At 46.1% G+C, this 18,991-nt stretch overlaps 1 protein-coding gene across 3 annotated transcripts in view; it reads left to right on the top strand.

Moving 5' to 3' along the window:
* The window catches only part of LOC137429626 (zinc finger protein 143), a 101,052-nt gene extending 82,363 nt beyond the window's left edge, over positions 1–18,689 (top strand). For 2 of the 3 annotated variants that reach the window (XM_068119701.2, XM_078777962.1), the window contains exons 13-14: positions 13,197–13,346; positions 18,084–18,689. In XM_068119701.2, coding sequence (XP_067975802.2) covers positions 13,197–13,346; positions 18,084–18,104 — 171 coding nt within the window. In that variant the 3' untranslated portion in view covers positions 18,105–18,689. The remainder of the gene's footprint in view (positions 1–13,196; positions 13,347–18,083) is intronic. The other variant, XM_078777965.1, reaches the window with a different exon arrangement.
* Positions 18,690–18,991: the final 302 nt, after the last annotated feature.

Raw genomic sequence — 18,991 nt, 5'->3', positions numbered from 1 at the left:
ATGGGTAGGCCTCAACCCATTAAGGTGAACGTATCTACGATCACCAACACGTAGCGGAATGACATGCTCGGTTCCATTTCCGTGAAATAGAACTCTATATTAGCGAACGGCCCGATCGGCGGGGGACGACCCCCGTTGTGTGCGTGCCTTGGCGGTGCCCCTCTGTTGTGTTGTTGGCAAACCACACATGATCGGCACACTTCGGATACAATCCGTGATAAACCCGGTGCCGCCCAAGTATAGTTTATCTGTCCCATCACCCCCCTCTGGCACACATGACCATTTTGATGTGCCATGCGTGCCAGCCAAGGCAGTAAGTCATGGGGTGCTATAGGTTTCCCGTCAAGGGTCCACATCTCCCCTGGCCCGGGGCGTATCGCCCCTCGTTTTATCCAGTCTTCATGTTCGGCCGTTGTCACAGCGTTTTGCAAATTTAGGATGTCGTCTTTAGTTGGTGAGGCAGGTGGCCCTGAAGTCGGTATGTCGACAATCTGTGCGAGTGCCCCCTTCGCTCATGTTACCATCGGCATGTTGCGTCCTATCCTTTGGTTGGCGGCCTTTCCTGCCGCTTCCTCCGCCCTTGCGTTGCCCCAGGCAACGCCAGTGTCCGCCCTTTGGTGGCCGCGACATTTAATCACCGCGATAGCGCGGGGAAGCAAAATGCTTTGGAGGAGCTCTTCCACTAATGCGCCATTCTTTATCACCGAACCTGCAGATGCGAGGAAACCTCGCATCTTCCAAATTGCTCCTTTGTCATGGACTACCCCGTGTGCGCAGGCCGAATCCGTGTAAATGTTGACGGCAAGGCCTTCCGCCAAGCTGCAAGCTCTGGTCAAGGCGCACAGCTCCGCCCGATTTGCGGAAAATGTTGGTGGAAGACGCCCGCTTTCTACCGTCTCGTTATCTGTGCACACAGCATACCCGGATAACAGAACGCCGTCCCATGCACGCCTAGCTGATCCATCGACATAATATATACAATCGGGGTAGTCCAGGGGAACGTCCTTCAAATCTGGTCGCACCGTGGAGACTGGCTGTATGACATCGGCGCACACATGGGGTTCACCCTCCTCAGGGGTGGGCATCAGTGAGGCTGGGTTGAGTGTCGTGCATCGTTCAATCTTGACGTTGGCTGCGGTGATCAGTGCGGATTCGTATTGCATTAATCTGGTGTTAGACAAATGCTGTGTGTTTCGCTGCAACAACAGCGAAGTGACGCAATGCGGCACCCGTAGCGTTACCGCGTGGCCCATTACAATCCGCTGTTCTTTCTACTGCGTACCTGGCCGCTGCCACGGCTTGCAGGCACACCGGAAATCCTTGTTCGACCGGGTCTAACTTTTTACTGAAGTAGGCCACCGGTCGCTCCTTTTCCCCATGAGTCTGTGTCAATACGGACTGGGCAAAACCCCCCCACTGCGTGAGTGTAAAGGGTGAATGGTTTCGCGTAATCTGGGAGTCCTTAGGACGGTGCCGTGACCAATGCCTTCTTCAGACTCTCGAAACAACGCATCAAATCATCCGTCCATTCTAATTGTCGCGGGGCGCTTGATTTAGTAGCCTCGTCCAGTGGTTTAGCCAGCAGCGCAAAATCAATTATCCAAGTGCGGCAGTATCCCGTCATACCTAGGAAACGCAGCATTTGCCGTTGCGTGCGTGGACGCGGTATCTCCATGATAGCGGTCACTCGTCCGGCATCCAATTCCCGTTTCCCATGCGAAATGGCGTGACCCAAGTAAGTTACAACATTCCGCACGAATTGGAGCTTAGGCCTTCCCACTTTGTGACCCTTGGCCGCCAAGGCCTTTAACAGGGCCATAGAGTCCTTTTCGCAGGCTTCTTTAGAAGGGGAACAAATTAACAAATCATCAATGTATTGCAACAACACTGACCCTCCCTTTAATTCCACATCCGCCAGATCGCGGTGCAATGCCCGGGAAAACGGAGTGGGGCTATCTGAAAACCCCTGGGGTAACACTGTCCAGGTATACTGGCGCCCTCTATGGGTGGAAGCGAACAAATACTGTGATTCAAGCGCAATGGGCACAGAGAAAAATGCAGAACAAAGGTCAATAACCGTGAAGTATGTTGCGTCCGGTGGAATTGACATCATAAGGGCCTCTGCATTCGGCACTAGTGGGTGTATGCCTTGTATCACCTTGTTCACCTCCCTTAGATCCTGTACAAATCTCCATTTATTTTTCGTTGGCTTTTTCACTGGCAGAATCGGTGTGTTGCATGGGCTGTTAGTTTCCACGATTATTTTCTGCTTCACCAGGGATTGGATCACTGGCGCTATGCCCACATCGGCCTTGGGCCGTAGCTTGTATTGTTTCACGTTTGGCAAGCGCATCCCCGGCTGCACTGATATCACTAGAGGTTCGGCGTCTCGCATCCGTCCGACCTCGTCGTCCCATCGAGACCACAATTCGGCCGGCACCTCCGCCAGGAGGTCGTCTGACTCACCCGGGTCCGTAAGCACCGCTCGCATGACATAGTTGCCCTTAGGGGGCAAGGTTGCCTCTTCGAACACTCCGTCCCTCTGTTGTCTCTTAATTTCAATCAAGTACCCTTCGCTGTTCTCGAGCTGTCTCACAGTCCAATACAACAACACAACAACATGCATTTTAAAGGCCATTTTCCCTGCTAGAGCGGGGGTTAGCCTTGCGGTCCCCATGACAATCTTCTCCATTTTGCCCTATTTTCTGCATCTCTCCTTGTTAACCCCCTTGCCCGCATTTCTTCTTCCACCATCTTTAGCCAAGTCTTTCTCGGTCTTCCCCGTCTTCTACTTCCTTCTACATTCATTTCCATCACTCTTCTCAACCAGTCACTTTCATCCTTCCTCAACGCATGACCAATCCATCTCAACCTGTTCCTCTTCACAGCATCAATCACAGGCTCTATTCCCATCATCTTTCGCAATTCATCATTTGTCTTCCTCTCTCTCAACGATACTCCGCACATCCGTCGAACCATTCGCATTTCCACCCTTTCCAACCTTTGTTGCTGCTCTACGTTCATTACCCATGTCTCGCTACCATAAATCATAACACTTCTCACACATGCAGCATACACCTTTCCCTTCAGCTTCAACGACACTCCCCTCATCATCAGCACGCCACTCAATTCCCGAAACTTCTTCCATGCACATCTCACTCGAGCAACCGTTGCCGAATCTGATCCACCTTCTCCATTCAGCATGTCTCCGAGGTAGCAAAATGTTTTCACACCTTCCAGCTTCACGCCGTCTCCAAGATCCAACTCAACATTTCCTCCATTTGCAGCTCCCTCTGTGCACACCTTACATTTGAATGTAGCTGCCACACTGGTTAATGACCCTCTCAGACCACTACATTTTTGATGAACCCATTCAGCGCACATTGTACATTGAATGGAGTTCACTCCGACACCCTTCCTACACACAGCACAGGGCCACTTCCCGAAGTGTGCCGACCATCACCTTCGTCTTTCCGATATTCACCTTCAGACCTTTTGTCTCCAGACATTCCTTCCACGTGTTCATCTTTTCCTTCAGTCCATCCATACTTTCCGCAATCAACACCAGATCATCTGCATACAACAACTCCCACGGTAAACCCTCCTTTACGTTCTGAGCCAGCACCTCCATCACAGCTACAAATAGTAGTGGACTTAGTACCGACCCCTGATGCACTCCCACCTTCACCTCAAACTCACCACTGTTCCCGTCCTTCGTCCTTACAGCTGTGCGCGCTCTTTTGTACATTGCCATCACTACTCTGATCAACCATTCCTCCACTCCTAACTTCCTCAATGCCCATGTCAATACTTTGCGTGGAACCCGATCGAATGCTTTCTCCAGATCAACAAACCCAAGAAACAACTTCTTCCTCTTCTCCGTGTACTTCTCCTGCAACTGCCTCACAATGAAAAGCGCGTCTGTCGTTCCTCTTCCTGGCATGAATCCAAACTGCATTTCTTCACTTTCTTCCTTATCCTCCTCTCCAACACCCTTTCCAATACCTTCATTCCATGCTCCAATAACTTTATCGCTCGGTACGAGCCACACTCCAGAGGGTCACCTTTCCCCTTGTATAGAGGGACGAGGGTACTCAGTTCCCAATCCACTGGAATGCGGCCTTCTTTCACCACCAGATTACAGATCTGTCATTCTCTTCACACCCCAACTTCCTGCTGCCTTCAACATATCTCCCACAACTCCCGTCGGCCCTCCCGCTTTTCTACCCTTCATTGCTTTTATCGCTTCCTCAACTTCCTTCTCAGTTATCTTCTCTGCCGGTCCTAAAACTGGGTTACTCTCTATGTTGCCATCCCATTCATTCTCTGTATTCAACAGCATTTCCATATATCTTTTCCATCTTCCTTTAATTCCATCTGGGTCGACAACGATTTGTCCCACTTCATCCTTCAAGCAACTCACCCCCATCACATCACACCTCTCTTTCGCTATCTGCTTTGCAATCCTGAATACTGCTTTCTGACCCTCTTCCGAATCCAAGCGTTCTCCGAACATTTTCCTACATGCCTCCTGTGCCTTTGCTACCTCTTTCTTTGCAGCCTTCCTGGCTGCCTTATAACTTTCAGGCTCTGCTGTTTCTGCTCCCGTACCCTTCGCCTTCTGCCACTCCTTGAACTTCTTCCTCTTCTCGTCAATCCTCTTTCCAACTTCATCATCCCACCACCATGTTTCCGAGTGCCTCGGTGGTCCTTTTGTCCATCCACATACCTCACCAACGGCTCCCAACAGACTAGCTTTCATTGACATCCAACCACTTTCAAGCTCAACCACATCATCCTCGACCCTACTCAGCCTCTCTTTTAATGCCTCCCTTACTGTCACCTCTTTCAACCTCCACACCTTCATTCTCGGTTGGTACTTCACCCGCCGAGCTCTCCTCGCACCTTTCACCCTTACGTCGCAGACAACCAAGTGGTGCTGTGAAACAGCCTACTCCCCCGGGATCACCTTTGTGTCCCGGAGGTGCCCCCTATCTCGCCTACGCACCATCGGGTAGTCAACGGTTGTCGTCGACCCACCTGACGTGTATGTAACAAGCTTATTATCCTCTTTCTGGAACTGAGTATTACAAATCAACAAATCAGCTCCATCAGCAAACTCCAAAATCCTTTCACCTTCTCCATTTCTCACACCATATCCGTAACCCCCATGAACTCCGTCAAAACCATCCATACTCCTTCCCACATGTCCATTTAGGTCTCCTCCTACCACAACAACTTACTCATCTTTCACGTTTTCCATCAGCTTCTCTATCGCACACCAGAACCTGTCCTTCTCTTCATCGCTTTGACCAACCTGCGGAGCATATCCCGAGATGACGTTCACCAAGAGCTTTCCAATCATCATTTTCACCATCATCAACCTATCACTCACTCTAGTCACACTCACCACACTGTCTACAAACTCCTCAGAAAACAGGACACCAACACCATTCACGCCCTCCAGGCACCCTTGCCACACAAACTTGTATTTCTGTCCCTGCCTACCCTTCACCATTCTCACACCACTTCCCTTCCATCTCGTCTCTTGCACACAACATATGTCCACTCTTCTTCTGACCAATACTTCCACCACTTCTCCTGATCTCCCTGTCATTGTCCCTACATTCCATGTCCCAAACCTCAGAAACCGATCTCCACTTCGGGCTGTACCCTGCCCACATGTAGTTGTAATTGTCATGGTTCTCTTTTTGAGGCAATGTTTTTATGGCCGGATGCCCTTCCTGACGCCAACCCTCTTAGTCGCCTCTTACGACACGCAGGCGTACCGATTCTTATCCAGGGTACACACTGGGAAACACAGTCCAATGTCCCTCCTTAAACCAATAACCATGAAACAGAGTTTCCTGCAATCTCCCCACCATCCAGCCTATACTTTCCGATGGCCACCCTTTGGCAGTAGTGAGGGTAACGTGGGCGACCACTCCCGAGGGGTATTGGGTCAACGCACACTGATCCGCGGATAGGATTACCTCGATACCTATTCCCTCGCGGCCGATCCATATGCGTGATAAGTATAGGGACGTTTGCTTGCCCAGTGCTTCCTTAACCCTCTCTCGATAGTCTTCGTCCGCGCCCTGTACGTCGTAATAGGCCGTGCAGTGGGCCGGATCATCCTTTATGTGTTCTATTGAAATTCGGTGTAATTGTAGCCAATCGTGCACGCACTGGTTCTCTAAGCCCACCTGGTCTACAACGTGTATCCAAGTGGCTAGAGCTCCTTCGTCCAAGCGCCACCAATATGCGGTGGGGCCAGGACGAGACAGTGCTGTCATCAACAAATCATGTTTGGATTCAGCGACATCTACAAAGACTCCCTGCTCTGTGCACGAAATTTGACAGCCCAACCGGCAAAGTAAATCCCATCCCAACAGATTCGTCGGGGCGGTGGTAGTCATTAAAAAAGCATGTTTGGCCTCAAGCGGGCCGCATGTTACTCGCACCTCCTCTGAAATGGGAAGCGCTTGGGGTAACCCTGAAACGCCCATTATTTGAACGTTTTCCCTTGTGGGGCGCAAAGATGGCAGTTGCCCCTCATTAATTGTACTGCGGGTCGCCCCTGTGTCGACAAGAAAATCTAAATGTTGACCGTCCACGTCCAGAGTCAGGGCTGGTTCCTCTGTCGGCGTCATAGTCAAGAGAGGACACTCTTTGGGCGGCCCGCTGGCCTCCCGTCAATAGGCCGCTCGATTGCCCTGAGGCGGGAACCCCTTACGGGCATTTGGGCATTCGCGTCTCCAGTGTCCCAATTGTCCGCAATGGAAGCACGGTTCTTGCGGAAACGGCGGAGCGGAGGGCACAGGTCACCCGTCTATGCCGCGCCATCCACCGTCGTCGGTTTGGCGGCCCCCACTGTGACTGGTTTACTTGTTGCGATTGTGGCTGGCTCTGAGGCGGGGGCCAGGGCCCCTTAATTCCATTCTGCGTCCAATGATTTGGGGGAGGCCCATAGTTTTGGGAAGGGGGTCCTTGTGGGTGCCAGGTCTGGGGAGGGGGCCCTTGTACGGTCCAAATTTGAGGGTTTTGAGGAGGAGGGGGAGGAGGGGGTAGTGTCCATTGTGTAGGAAATTGCTGTCTAGCCTTATCCATGTCGATTTGTCCATTATCGTCGACATATGCATCACATCCGTCTTCCCCATCACAAATCCACTCTCCATTGGGAGGATTACCTCCTTAGTTGGGCCATTCTCCGGTTTGTCGTTCGCGGTTGCTATAGAAACCCGCCCTCCAATTCTGATAGTTAGCGCGTACGTGGTGCCGATTTTCCTTCTTATCTTGACTAAGTTGGGCCCGTTTCTCCTGGACATACATTTGCAGTATTTCCTCCTTAATGTCCTTCTTTTCCTCCAAAGAGGAGCCCGGGCATTGGTCTAACTTGTCGCATAAATCGTTGGTTGTCATTCCCTTCCAGCCGAAAAGGACGGACTGTACCTGTTTCTTTAATGCCGGCCGGAGCCCCTCTATCAGATATTGGTTTACCAATGGTTGGGGTAGTCCTGCCAGCTGCATCGGACCCAGTCCTCCCCAGCGCGCGATGGCCTTTTCCATCCTTTCCCGGTAATCTCCAATTGATTCTCCTGCCTTTTGTTTTATGGCCCCGATCTTTCCCCAATCCGGACCTCCTGCTGGCAACAGCGCCAGCTCAATGGACTCTAACAACCGGACCTTCAGATCCTCCCATTGTACTTCTGTTATCTGGTCCGGTCCCGCCGCCCTTGGATCTACCATCGGCCACTGTACTCTTTGTCTCGCCTTGTCCCATACTTTGGGTGGGAGCACAGATACTCCCATATGGGTTGTGTCTCGATAGTCGCAACCGCCGGCTAAAATCCAATTCGACATGGTTGGTACTATCTGTCGTGGGTCATCGATAAGCAAATGTTGAATCCTTTCCCGCATTACCGTTAAAGCGGATTCTTTCCATGGTACCCTTTCTCGGACCCCTTGACCTTGTCCATTGACTCCGATAACTTGTAAGGGGCACAATTTTTTTCCCTCTGTTATTTCCTGACATTCCTTCAATGGGGGATATAGACTATACATTCCGGTGGCAGTTTGGGGGGTCTCGTTCCCACTGTAACCTACCAGTGAGGGGTATAGCTCTTCCTGTCCCATTGGTGGCGGGAACCCTGCGATGTCGGTCCCGTCATCTATCCCGTTGGCCCCGCTCTGTGCAAATGGGTTGCCCGGACTCAGACAGTTCTGGGGGGTTATTAATTTGGTGCCGTGGGGTTTCGGCCCCTGGGGTAGCTGGGGTGCGAAGGTAGCGGGGTTGCAGGAAGGGGTTGGCGGGGGCGCTGAAGGGGAAGGTAGTGCGTGAAACCCCGGGACAGGGCTCAGGTCTGGGGAGGGTAGGTTGGTGGTTGCTACCTCCCCTACCGCGGGGCCTGGGTTTTCAACGAGCGGCATCAGTCGCTCGTTGGCCTGCCTGTCTATCTCCTTAATCGCTTTATCCTGCATTTTGTTTGCCTGCTTCCTCAGGCCTTTGAGCTTTGATACTTCACCTGCCAGACTAGCCTGTCTCGACCTTGCCTGTCGCTTCAACGCTTCCTCCTTCCACCACCCGTACACTTTCCAATAGTCGGGCGGAAAATGTTTCATTTCCTGCTCTAACTTATCTAATGCCCTGTACAGCGCTTCCAATTTCTCCAACGCAAAAGACCCTTCTTCGGGCCATGGTTCACTGAGACCCTGGGTTAGTGCGGCCCATCCCTTTCCTGGCCTTACAGCGGCAAACTGATGCCTTTGAAACATAAAATGTGCTGGGGTACTTCTGAGAGGCTCGCCCGCCTTCACAGCTTTATTACCCATCCTTTGGCCGCTCGAAAAGTTCCTGGTTTACCGGCGTTGCCTTATTCCCGAGAGGTTCGTCCGCCTACACGGGTTACGGCCGCCTAGTCTCACTCTTCCCTTTATGTGCTAACCGTACCTTACTTTCCAGGCGTCCAACGCCCTTATAACGCTTCTAACCTTACTTACGAATCCAATCTATACCCTATCCTCGTGCGCCATCTTGGGGGATTTTTCTCCCGTCCCGTAACGTTACCCTGGCGAATCCACAAACAGTCAGTTGCTCCGGGACCCAAACGGTCCGTTCTTAAATTTGGTTCTTGAATCAGGCATACCTGGTGTTGGGCTAGCGGCTAGGGTGCCAGCTTAGGATCCTAGGATCCTGGGTTTGAATCCCGGTCGATCGCTGAATTAACGCCAAGGGGGTTGACTCAGCCTGTCATCCTTCCGAGGTCGGCAAATTGAGTACCAGTTCACTGGTAATTCCGTTTGTCGTAAAAAGGCGACAAAAAGGGTTGGCGGCAGGAAGGGCATCCGGCTGTAAAACATTGCTTCAAAAAGGGGACCAAAAAACAACAACAACAACCACGGTCCCCGAAAAAGGCCAACCCCCGCTTGCGGGGAAAAATGGCCTCTAAAGGTGTTTTTTGTTTTTTTTAATCAGGCTCAAACGGGGAACGGAACAAACGGCACCGAGCGAGAGAATGGGTTACAATTTGGACTGACCCCAAGTCTATAAAGGAAAAACAAAAGAAAACCAAAGCTCACCTGACCCGGATCGAGCCAGCTGGCCTCTCCACTCACTCGCCTGGACCCACGTCCCGGACTGCCGGACTGATCCCACCGCTGCCACCACTTGTCGGATCGTTGACTTAGGACTCGAGACTGAGAGAAGGAACAACTGATATATAACAACAACAACACAACTGATATATTTAACAACAACATAACAACAACAACATATAACAACAACAACAACTGATATATTTATTGGATTCGTCAATACACAGGCTGTGGAGAGCAAAACGTCGAACAGAAGCTCACAAATGATCAACTTCTCAACAGATGCTCTAAAAAGGTTCAATCAGGGCTTCATTATATATATGAAATATAGAGGTGTGGTTTAACATCAGGATAGGAGACAAAGGGTGAACTCATATGGCCCCCACAATAGTCCTTTCCTGTTATTCAGTGAGTTAAGGAAGTTCGAGGCCAGGCAAGGGTTATGCCCTAATAAGTCTAGGGCCAGTGGTATGAGGTAAACATGTTGACAACATAATCATTGAGGCTTGAAGGGATAAATCATTGAGGCTTGAAGGTAAAGTACAAGGAGATAAGAAGTGGACAGCCATAAAGGTGTCAACAAGGAGAATATTGAGAACTTGGAGGAGTATAGCCGCTTGCAGTTGAGACCACAGTATGGGAACACAAGCTGGATTTCGACAGTAAAAGAAAACATGCCATCACAAGGCATAAAGTCACACAAAGTATATAATCCTTAAAAGGCATAACAGACAAAGTAATGTAACATAAGTCCTTAAACGATATAACAGGTTTTCAAAGGATATAAAGGATATAGCAATTAAGCAAAACAAACATATAATTGGTTATATTTGTTAATTGGTCAAACATCAAACAGAAGAAAAGGGGGAGGGGGATCTCAAGTCCCCACACGTGCACGTGTGTGTGTATAATCATGAGTCATGTGCATGTACAATTACAACCGTACATGTTTATGTACAATCACAATTCATGTATGTGTACGTGTGTGTGCTCCGCCGCCACCGGTCGTGATCTCCACTCGCCAGTATTTAAGACTGAAAGGAGCCTTTACTGTGGCTGAAGCATCCATCTTCACCCCGGCAAATAACCACGACTCATGGACCACGCCGTCTCTTTATCTGTGCTCTGTTTCCCCCTACAATCCCTACATCCCTGAAGTTGCGACGATTTACTACAGTGCCTTCAGAAAGTATTCACACCCCTTGACTTTTTCACATTTTGTTGTTACAGCCTGAATTAAAGATTGATTAAATCTCCAATTTTTGTCATCGATCTACACAAAATACCCCATAATGACAAAGTGAAAACATGTTTTTGGAATCTTTTACAGATTTATTGAAAATTAAAGAGCGAAATACCTAATTTACATAAGTATTCAGCCCCCCCCCCCCCCCCCCCCCCCCCCCCCCCCGAGTCAATATTTTGTGGAAACACCTTTGGCAGCAATTACAGCTTCGAGTCTTCTTGGGTATGTCTGTATCAGCTTTGCACATCTGGATTTGGGGAGTTTTTTCCCCATTCTTCCTTGCAGATTTGCTCAAGCTCTGTCAAGTTGGATTGGGAGCGTCTGTGAACAGCAATCCTAAAGTCTTTCCACAGACTATCAATGGGATTGAAGTCTGGGCTTTGGCTGGGCCGCTCAAGGACTTTTGGGTTCTTGTTCTGAAGCCATTCCAGTGTTTCTTTGGCTCTATACTTTGGGTCATTGTCATGTTGGAACGTAAATCTTCACTGCAGTCAAGGTCTTTTGCACTCTGAAGCAGGTTCTCCTCAAGGATTTGCCTGTATTTCGCTCCATTTATTGTTCCCTCTATCCGTACAAGTCTCCCAGTTCCTGCTGCTGAAAAGCATCCCCATAGCATGATACTGCCACCACCATGCTTCACGGTAGGGATGTCGTTAGATTGGTGATTAGCTTTTTGCAAACTCCAGGCGTGCTGTCATGTGCTTTTTTTTCTCTCAGGAGTGGCTTCCGTCTGGCCACTCCCATAAAGCTAACATTTGTGAAGTGCTGCAGAGTCTGTTGTCTTTCCGGCAGGTTCTCACATCTCAGCCAAGGACCTCTGTCGTTCTTTCAGAATGATTATTGGATTCTTGGTCACCTCCCTGACCAAGGTCCTTCATGCCTAGTTGCTCAGTTCGGTCGGACAGCCAGCTCTAGGAAGAGTCTGGGTAGTTCCATATTATTTCCATTTCCCAATATTGGAGCTCACTGTGCTCTTGGGAACTTTCAACACTCTAGAAATTGTTTTATACCTTTTCCAGTTCTATGCCTCCTCACAATTCTATCTCAAAGTTCCATGGACAGTTCTTTGGACTTCATGGTGGAGTTTCTATTCTGACATGCACTGTCAACTGTGGAACCTTGTATAGAAAGGTGTGTTTCTTTCTAAAACATGCCCAATCAATTGAATTTGCCGCAGGTGGACTCCAATGAAGTTGTAGAGACATCTCGAGGATGATCAAAGGAAATTGGATGCACCTGAGCTCAATTTGGAGTGTCATAGCAAAGGGGTTCAATACTTATTGACTTGAGACATTTCAGCTTTTCGTTTTTAAATAATTTGTACAAATTTTCCAAAAGTAATATTCCTCTTTGGCATTATGGGGTGTTATGTGTAGGTCAGTGTCCAAAAAAATCTCAATTTTAATCCATTTAAAATTCATGCTGTAACACAACAAAATGTGAAAAAGTCAAGGGGTGTGAGTACTTTCTGAAGGCACTGTAGATCTGCATGACATTGTGTGTGGCCTTTGGGGTGGTGTGTGTGTGTGTGTGTGTGTGTGTGTGTGTGTGTGTGTGTGTGTGTGTGTGTGTGTGTGTGTGTGTGTGTGTGTGTGTGTGTGTGTGTGTGTCATTATATTCACTGCTGCCGCTCACTCACTTGAAAGTCCTGTGTTCATCTTTGTCACACAGCCAACCCATCCACCAAGTTTCATCCAAATCTGTCCATAACTGACTTTTTGAGATATCTTGCTCTTGAACAGACAAACGAACAGGGGTGAATATATAACCTCCATCCACCTTTGGTGGCAGAGGTAAAAATGAAAAAGCATGTCAGGATAGAATACCCCAAAAATAACCAAACAAGGTAGGAAGGAATAACAAGGAAGGGATGACACCACATTACAACACCACAATCCTTTTACGGATTGCCTTCACGACATCTTTTGGCTTTTTTCTGTCTCAATCCCACAACAAATAAAATACACAATCACACCACCCCCATTACAAATCCACATCTACCTCCATCATAGACATCTTCATACAATTGTTACTATTGCCACCTATGACAAAAAATGTCAAAAGATGTCGTGATGGCAATCCGTAAAAGGATTGTGGTGTTGTAATGTGGTGTCATTCCTTCCTACCTTGTTTGGTTGTTTTGGGGGGTTCTATCCCTGCATGTTTTTACATCTTTTTTAAAAAGTTTTTTTTTTCCGGCTTACCATTATTACCTCCCTACCCCGATCATGACTACAAGAGGATAGGATAGTTGCGGGCAGCATGTGTAAAGGCTTGTCTTTGTATCCAACAAACCTAATCGGAATAATTAATTGGCCTTGATCCTTTCAATGAATTCATTTATTATGGTGTTTAGGTGAATCTTTCACAAGCTGACCTGCAAGCACTTGGTACTGCCATTGCTATGGTTTCTCATGATGGGACAACCATCTCTTTGCCAACAAAGGAGACTGGAGTGACTAACGATGTTGCAATGGTTACCAGCAAAGGGGCTGAATCAACACAGGTAGGATGTAAATTTATCAGCCTGAATGGAATTGCTCCCCTCCCACTCCCCCGCCCCCCCCCCCCGCACCCCCACCACCCACCTCCCTCCACCTTTGGGACATCATGGTCTTTAACTTTCTCATCATCCTTGACACTTTCAACTCATCTGACAGCAATATTGGTCAAATGCATTTTAATCAAATCAAATGCAAGTTATTTATTTTGGGGAAAGCTTTGTGTTTGTGCTGTTGGCTTGGTATTAACTATAGCTGCCATCTCAGATTCGCCTTTTTAGTATTCTCACCTGAACCGCTTTCTCATCATGCTGGGATTTCAGGTTCACATCCCATGTACTGTGTTAATTTGCCAATTCTCCACCTGTATCGTTATTCACAGACCGGCGTTTGTTTGTGTGTTTGTTTGCTGCGCTACTCCTACAGATTTCTGCCGATTATATCCAGACTTGCGACATAGGATCAGCATGACCCAAATTAGTGTATAGGGGTGTTTTTATCTTTGCCGGTAGTCTTGGGGGAGGATCGGATGCAAATTCTCCGTGTAATTGTGTATTGTGTACGCTGCTCCAGGTGGGAGAGGGTATTACAAGTCCCTCCTTTACAGTACAGTATTCCTGTCCCCACGTTTTCCAGTGCAGTGAGGTGTTTTTAATTACGCAGTGAAAGGTATTTTGAATTACACGCTTGAACAACATAGCCCTCCTGGCCGCTCCTGTAGGGAGCAGGTCCTTCTAGTCCATGTAATTCATGTTAAGGTACAGTGATGTCTCATGTCTTGCATAAAATTTATGCACACACTTCACCATGAGCCGTAGAGCACTTTATAAAGAATAAAAAACGAAACGATGTAGATTTAGTTGATACCAGGAAGATGAAATATAGACTATCCACTGATTAGCTTCTAAATCAGAAGCACAAATTTCGACTTTCTATATTTTTCAGCATATGCTAAAGCAATGAGATAAAACAATTTTAAAAACATTATATCTTTGTCAATGTAATCCTGTCAGTTCTTTTCAAATTTCCTTCAATTTGAAAGAATTAAAAACGATGCTGTGTAACACACAGAATATGATGTTAAAATTGGGGGTGATTGGTAACATCAGTTAGATTTACAGATGAGCCTGGTGTAGGCTTAGCGGTTAGGGTGCCGGCTTGGGATCCTAAGATCCTGGGTTTGAATCCCGGTCGATCGCTGAATTAATGCCAGGGGGTTGACTCAGCCTGTCATCCTTCCGAGGTCGGCAAATTGAGTACCAGCTTGCTGGGATGAATGATCCCGGTGTGTACCCCGGTTTAGAATAGGTACACCGTATCCTTGCACATCGTAAGAGGCGACTAAGGGTTAGCGTCTGGAAGGGCATCCGGCCATAAAAAAAAACATTGCCTCAAACAGTGAACCATGATTGTCATGGGGCCCGCAAGGTTAACCCCCGCTCTAGCGGGGAAAATGGCCTTAAAACGATCATTCATTCATTAATTCAGTTAGATTTACAGATGACAACACACTTGTAGCAAGTACAGAATAAGGATTACAAGATCGAGTTGATAGATGAGTAACCTCAGGGCCAAGATTGTTTGTGACCATTTTTCTTGGGATTCAAAATCACTTTGGAATGAAACCAAAGTGATGTATAATCTCAAAATCATCCATAAATATTTACATATTCATAGAAGGAAAAGAACAAGATCAAGTTCAATAATTTTAAGTTTTTAGGAGTACATCTGTAGATCGAAGGTGCAACATAAATAAGAACAAGGATAACAATGAGTAAAGCTGTATTTATAAAGAGACCGTTGCAAACTGAAAACCTGAAAAAACAATGCAGGAAACAAACTTGTAAAGAGTTTGATTTGGGTTGTTTTGTATGGATGTCAGATTTGGACTTTACGGAAAGAGGAGACCAACTTGATAAATAGCTTTGAAATGTGGGTTTGGAAAATGGAAAGATCAACTGGACAGAAAAAGTAACAAATGATGAATTGTTGAGGAGAGTGAACGAACAAAGAAATTTGCTGAATGTAATATTGATAGGAAAAGGCAGAGAAACTTGGCAGGGCACATCCTAAGAGGAAACAGACTGGTAAGAAACATGGAGGGAAGATTTCAAGGAAAAAGAAGAATAAGAGGAGGGAATAGAATATCAATGCTCGATTATTTGAAAATTGAAGAAGTTATTGGAAAACGAACAGACTTGTGCAGGATAGAGAAACATCGAGAGGGCTGTCAGCCAAGGACCTGCCTTTAGGCAGACCACACAAGATGATGACTGTAAGAAAATTGAGAGTGTTTACTACAGTTGAGCAAATTGTCGATTTTAAGTGTTTGGTCTATAAAAAAAAGAAAAGTAATGATTATTTGCGAGCTTATTAAATTACAGTAGGTACTACACAAACAAAACCCACTATTTAAAGATTAATGAATGGTCTTTAAAGGATGCTCAGGTTCTAAATGAAGGATGAGGAATGCAGTAGATGTGGGTACAGTTGCTGTAGTGGTGAGGTTGATTCGCAATACCCTCAGGGCAACTTGGAGTGGGCACTAAAATGCTCCCAATGAAAAAGCAAGACCACCCCAAATCACCTGAATTGAAAAGAAACAAGATAGCTAATGAAAGCTTGGTTATTCGTTTTGGAGTTTTGTGAAAAAGCAAGGAATAGATTGAAGAATGTGATGTTATTTGATGTTGTTTACTTTAGCTGCTACCACATTCTACATCCCTGATCTTCCTTTCCTTCTCATAATTGTCTCTCACCAAGGAGGGAGACAATTTGCAGATGAAGTTTTACTTGGAATAGAAATGGGAAAAAAAATTCCAGTATATTCTTGTGATGGCTTAACGGTAAAGGTGGGTGGCTTAATCTTAAGATCCTGACTTCAACCCTTGTCATGCCATATATATCACCAGGTGGGTTGATTTAGTATCAGCCTGTCATCCTTCTGATGTCAGCAAAATGTGTACCAGATCTGTGGAAAAAATGAGCCATTTGAGTATCCTGCATCAGAGTGGCAACCGGTTCAGGATTGTGCCCCTCAACCAATGAAACTGCCTCGGCAGCCCCATGTGCATGACGGCACGAATGGAATGTTTAAATATTCATGATAACCCAAAGAAAACAATGAACATGGTCATGCCTGCAAGTTGAGGGAGACTTGAAAATGAAAATAGGAATATGATCCATGCCTTTTTTAAATGTCCATTGGATCATTATGCATTCAGAAGCTAAATGGCCAATTGACAGCCTTCTTTTTTTATTTTTTTTATCTCAACATAGCTCATAATTTGTTAAATTGAATCTGTTTTGTGTCAAAATTGGTGCATTGTTTGTAACACAATCAAGGAAGTGTTTTTTTTTTGGTATGTACAGTGTTGAGGCTTGCGGAGGAGCGAGAACACAAAACGGATCAGGACGTAACAGAACAAAAAGAACAGTAGACAAAGGGTAGGTGGAGAGGGACATTCCAACAGCAAGGTTGTAGGACAACAAAGAGGGAGATTTGGAAAAATAAAGGATGAGGGGAAGAATGAGGTTAAGGGGAGGATATAGATGGTGAACAAGATGGATACAGCCGGAAACTCTCAATTACAAAAACTGTAAACCTGGCAAGAGGTGAGCTTGGGGAGGGAAAGTTCATGGGGTAGAAAATATGATTGTGGAAGGGGTTGTGGTGCAGTTGCATCTGTTTGTATCAGATTTGTTTATTTTTAATTTCCTCATCCCTTTATTTATAGTTTTATTTTGCTTGCCAAGTAGAAATGGTCACAAATAACATTGTAAGGTCTGAATCTGCTGTGTTGTGGCGAACCATATCTGAAGGAAGCCACTTACTCAGTGGAGAGGATGCACCATTGAGGTTGGTGTCAACAAACAATGGCATGCCCATTTCCGTGCAGGTGCAGGTGCTGGTCTGGTTGGTTGTCTTCATCGATGTTGCACCTGTATGTGTCTGAATCTGTTTTCTTATTATTATTTTTACTACCTCCATCTTTTCCTTCAGAGCTGAGTCTTTTCTTATAACATCCCCCTCACCCCTCCCTCACCTGATGGACCCTTGTCATTTATGGCTCGTAATTGTCGACAAAAAATGGCCATCTCCACAGAATTTTTTGGGAAATTCTGAAGCCACACTTACTACTTGGATGTTTTGTTTTATTTTTTTTGTTTTTGGATAAGTATGTGAAGCAGAAATTTGAGGGTCACATTGTGTACTTTTGTTTCTTTTAATAACTTTTTCACCTTGATGATTGGGGGATTGTAGGGCACTTCTGGGGTTTTGCCACCTAAAAAGCATGTTCAGCCACAGCCTGAACCAACTCTTCTCTCTTGACTGGTAGCCGCTTGTCTTTTGTGGCCATGTCTCATTCTTCCAACGTCTCTCTCTTCCCCCAACCATCACCTTTTCCTATTCTAGTTTAACCAGGTACATTACTACCAAAACTGTAAAGAAATTTAACCAGGTAACCAGGTGCATTACATCCTTTTTTATTCCTTTTTTCAACTGTACAGATATGCCAGACTAGCACAATAATTGAGTTCCATTTTCTTGTTCGTGTTTTTTTTTTTTTTTGTATTTAACTCTCCATTGAATGTTTTTTTTTCTGATAAAAATTGAGGGTTGTTTTGTTTAAATGTTCCATTCAATCTCATTAGGATGAATATTTTTGCTTATTTTCCCCTAATTGGTCCCCACTAGCATGTTTGTGTTTTTGCCTTTCTCTCTTCTTCCATTTCCACAGTTAGAGGAGCAGCAGTTGTGAAGCAGTCCATGGCCATTTGGTGCCTTGATTTGTGGTGTTCCTCATGCGTCGACAATTGTATGCACTGGTCACACTATTTGACAGCGACTTAGCGTGGGTTTAAATCAGCAGGCCTCTCAATGTAGGATAATGCTGTCAGGGCTGCAAGGGATAATTTTGGTTTCATTGAATGTGGCAGGATTCACTCTAATCTACTAAAGGTACATTCTTTCAATGTGAGCAGAATATCGGTCTGTGAGCAGTGCTAAGCAGTGCATTGTTTTGGATTTGTGCGAAAATGCTTGTTTTTTTTGTTCCTGTTCCCAGAATTCAATACTTTCAGGTAGTTAATTATTTTTTGTATGTTTGTTTACTTCGTTTTTTCTTGGAAATTGTTTGGGAGGCAGGAAGGAGAAATGGACTATTTGAACCTGGAAATGCATGATGATTGATGACTTCAATATGGTGGTGGAAATGCAAATGCGTCATGCCATTCCAACATCGTCATAGGATTCAATTTAGATGTTCCTTTTAAGCTTTAAAATGGTGTGGCGATGTTTAACCGAATAATTTAAACAAAACTATCGGAATAAAATAATAAATTTTCCCAGGTTTGGTTAAATTTAACTGTTTATTTTGTCCATGGTTTGCTCATTTAGGTCCTGTGTGTTAAATCACAATGCTCACCCTTCGCAAAATAATGAGCATTGAACATAAATTGGAATCTGGCCATGGCACTGGTATATAGGCATCCTCTTAAAGGGAATAAAAAAACCATGAAGTTTATTACACTAATAAACAAGTGCAAGCAGGTGAGAAAACAAGCTTTATTTTGCTGTGCCTGTGAAGTGTTGAAAGCATGGTTTGAAGTTAAATGATTTATTTATTTATTTATTCAGCCAGCCTTT

Source organism: Myxine glutinosa, chromosome 1 (assembly GCF_964187855.1).
Source record: "Myxine glutinosa chromosome 1, kmMyxGlut1.1, whole genome shotgun sequence".
In the NCBI taxonomy this organism is placed as follows: Eukaryota; Metazoa; Chordata; class Myxini; order Myxiniformes; family Myxinidae; genus Myxine; species Myxine glutinosa.
Note: the sequence above shows the minus strand (reverse complement) of the source record. Positions and strands in the feature narration are given on the sequence as shown.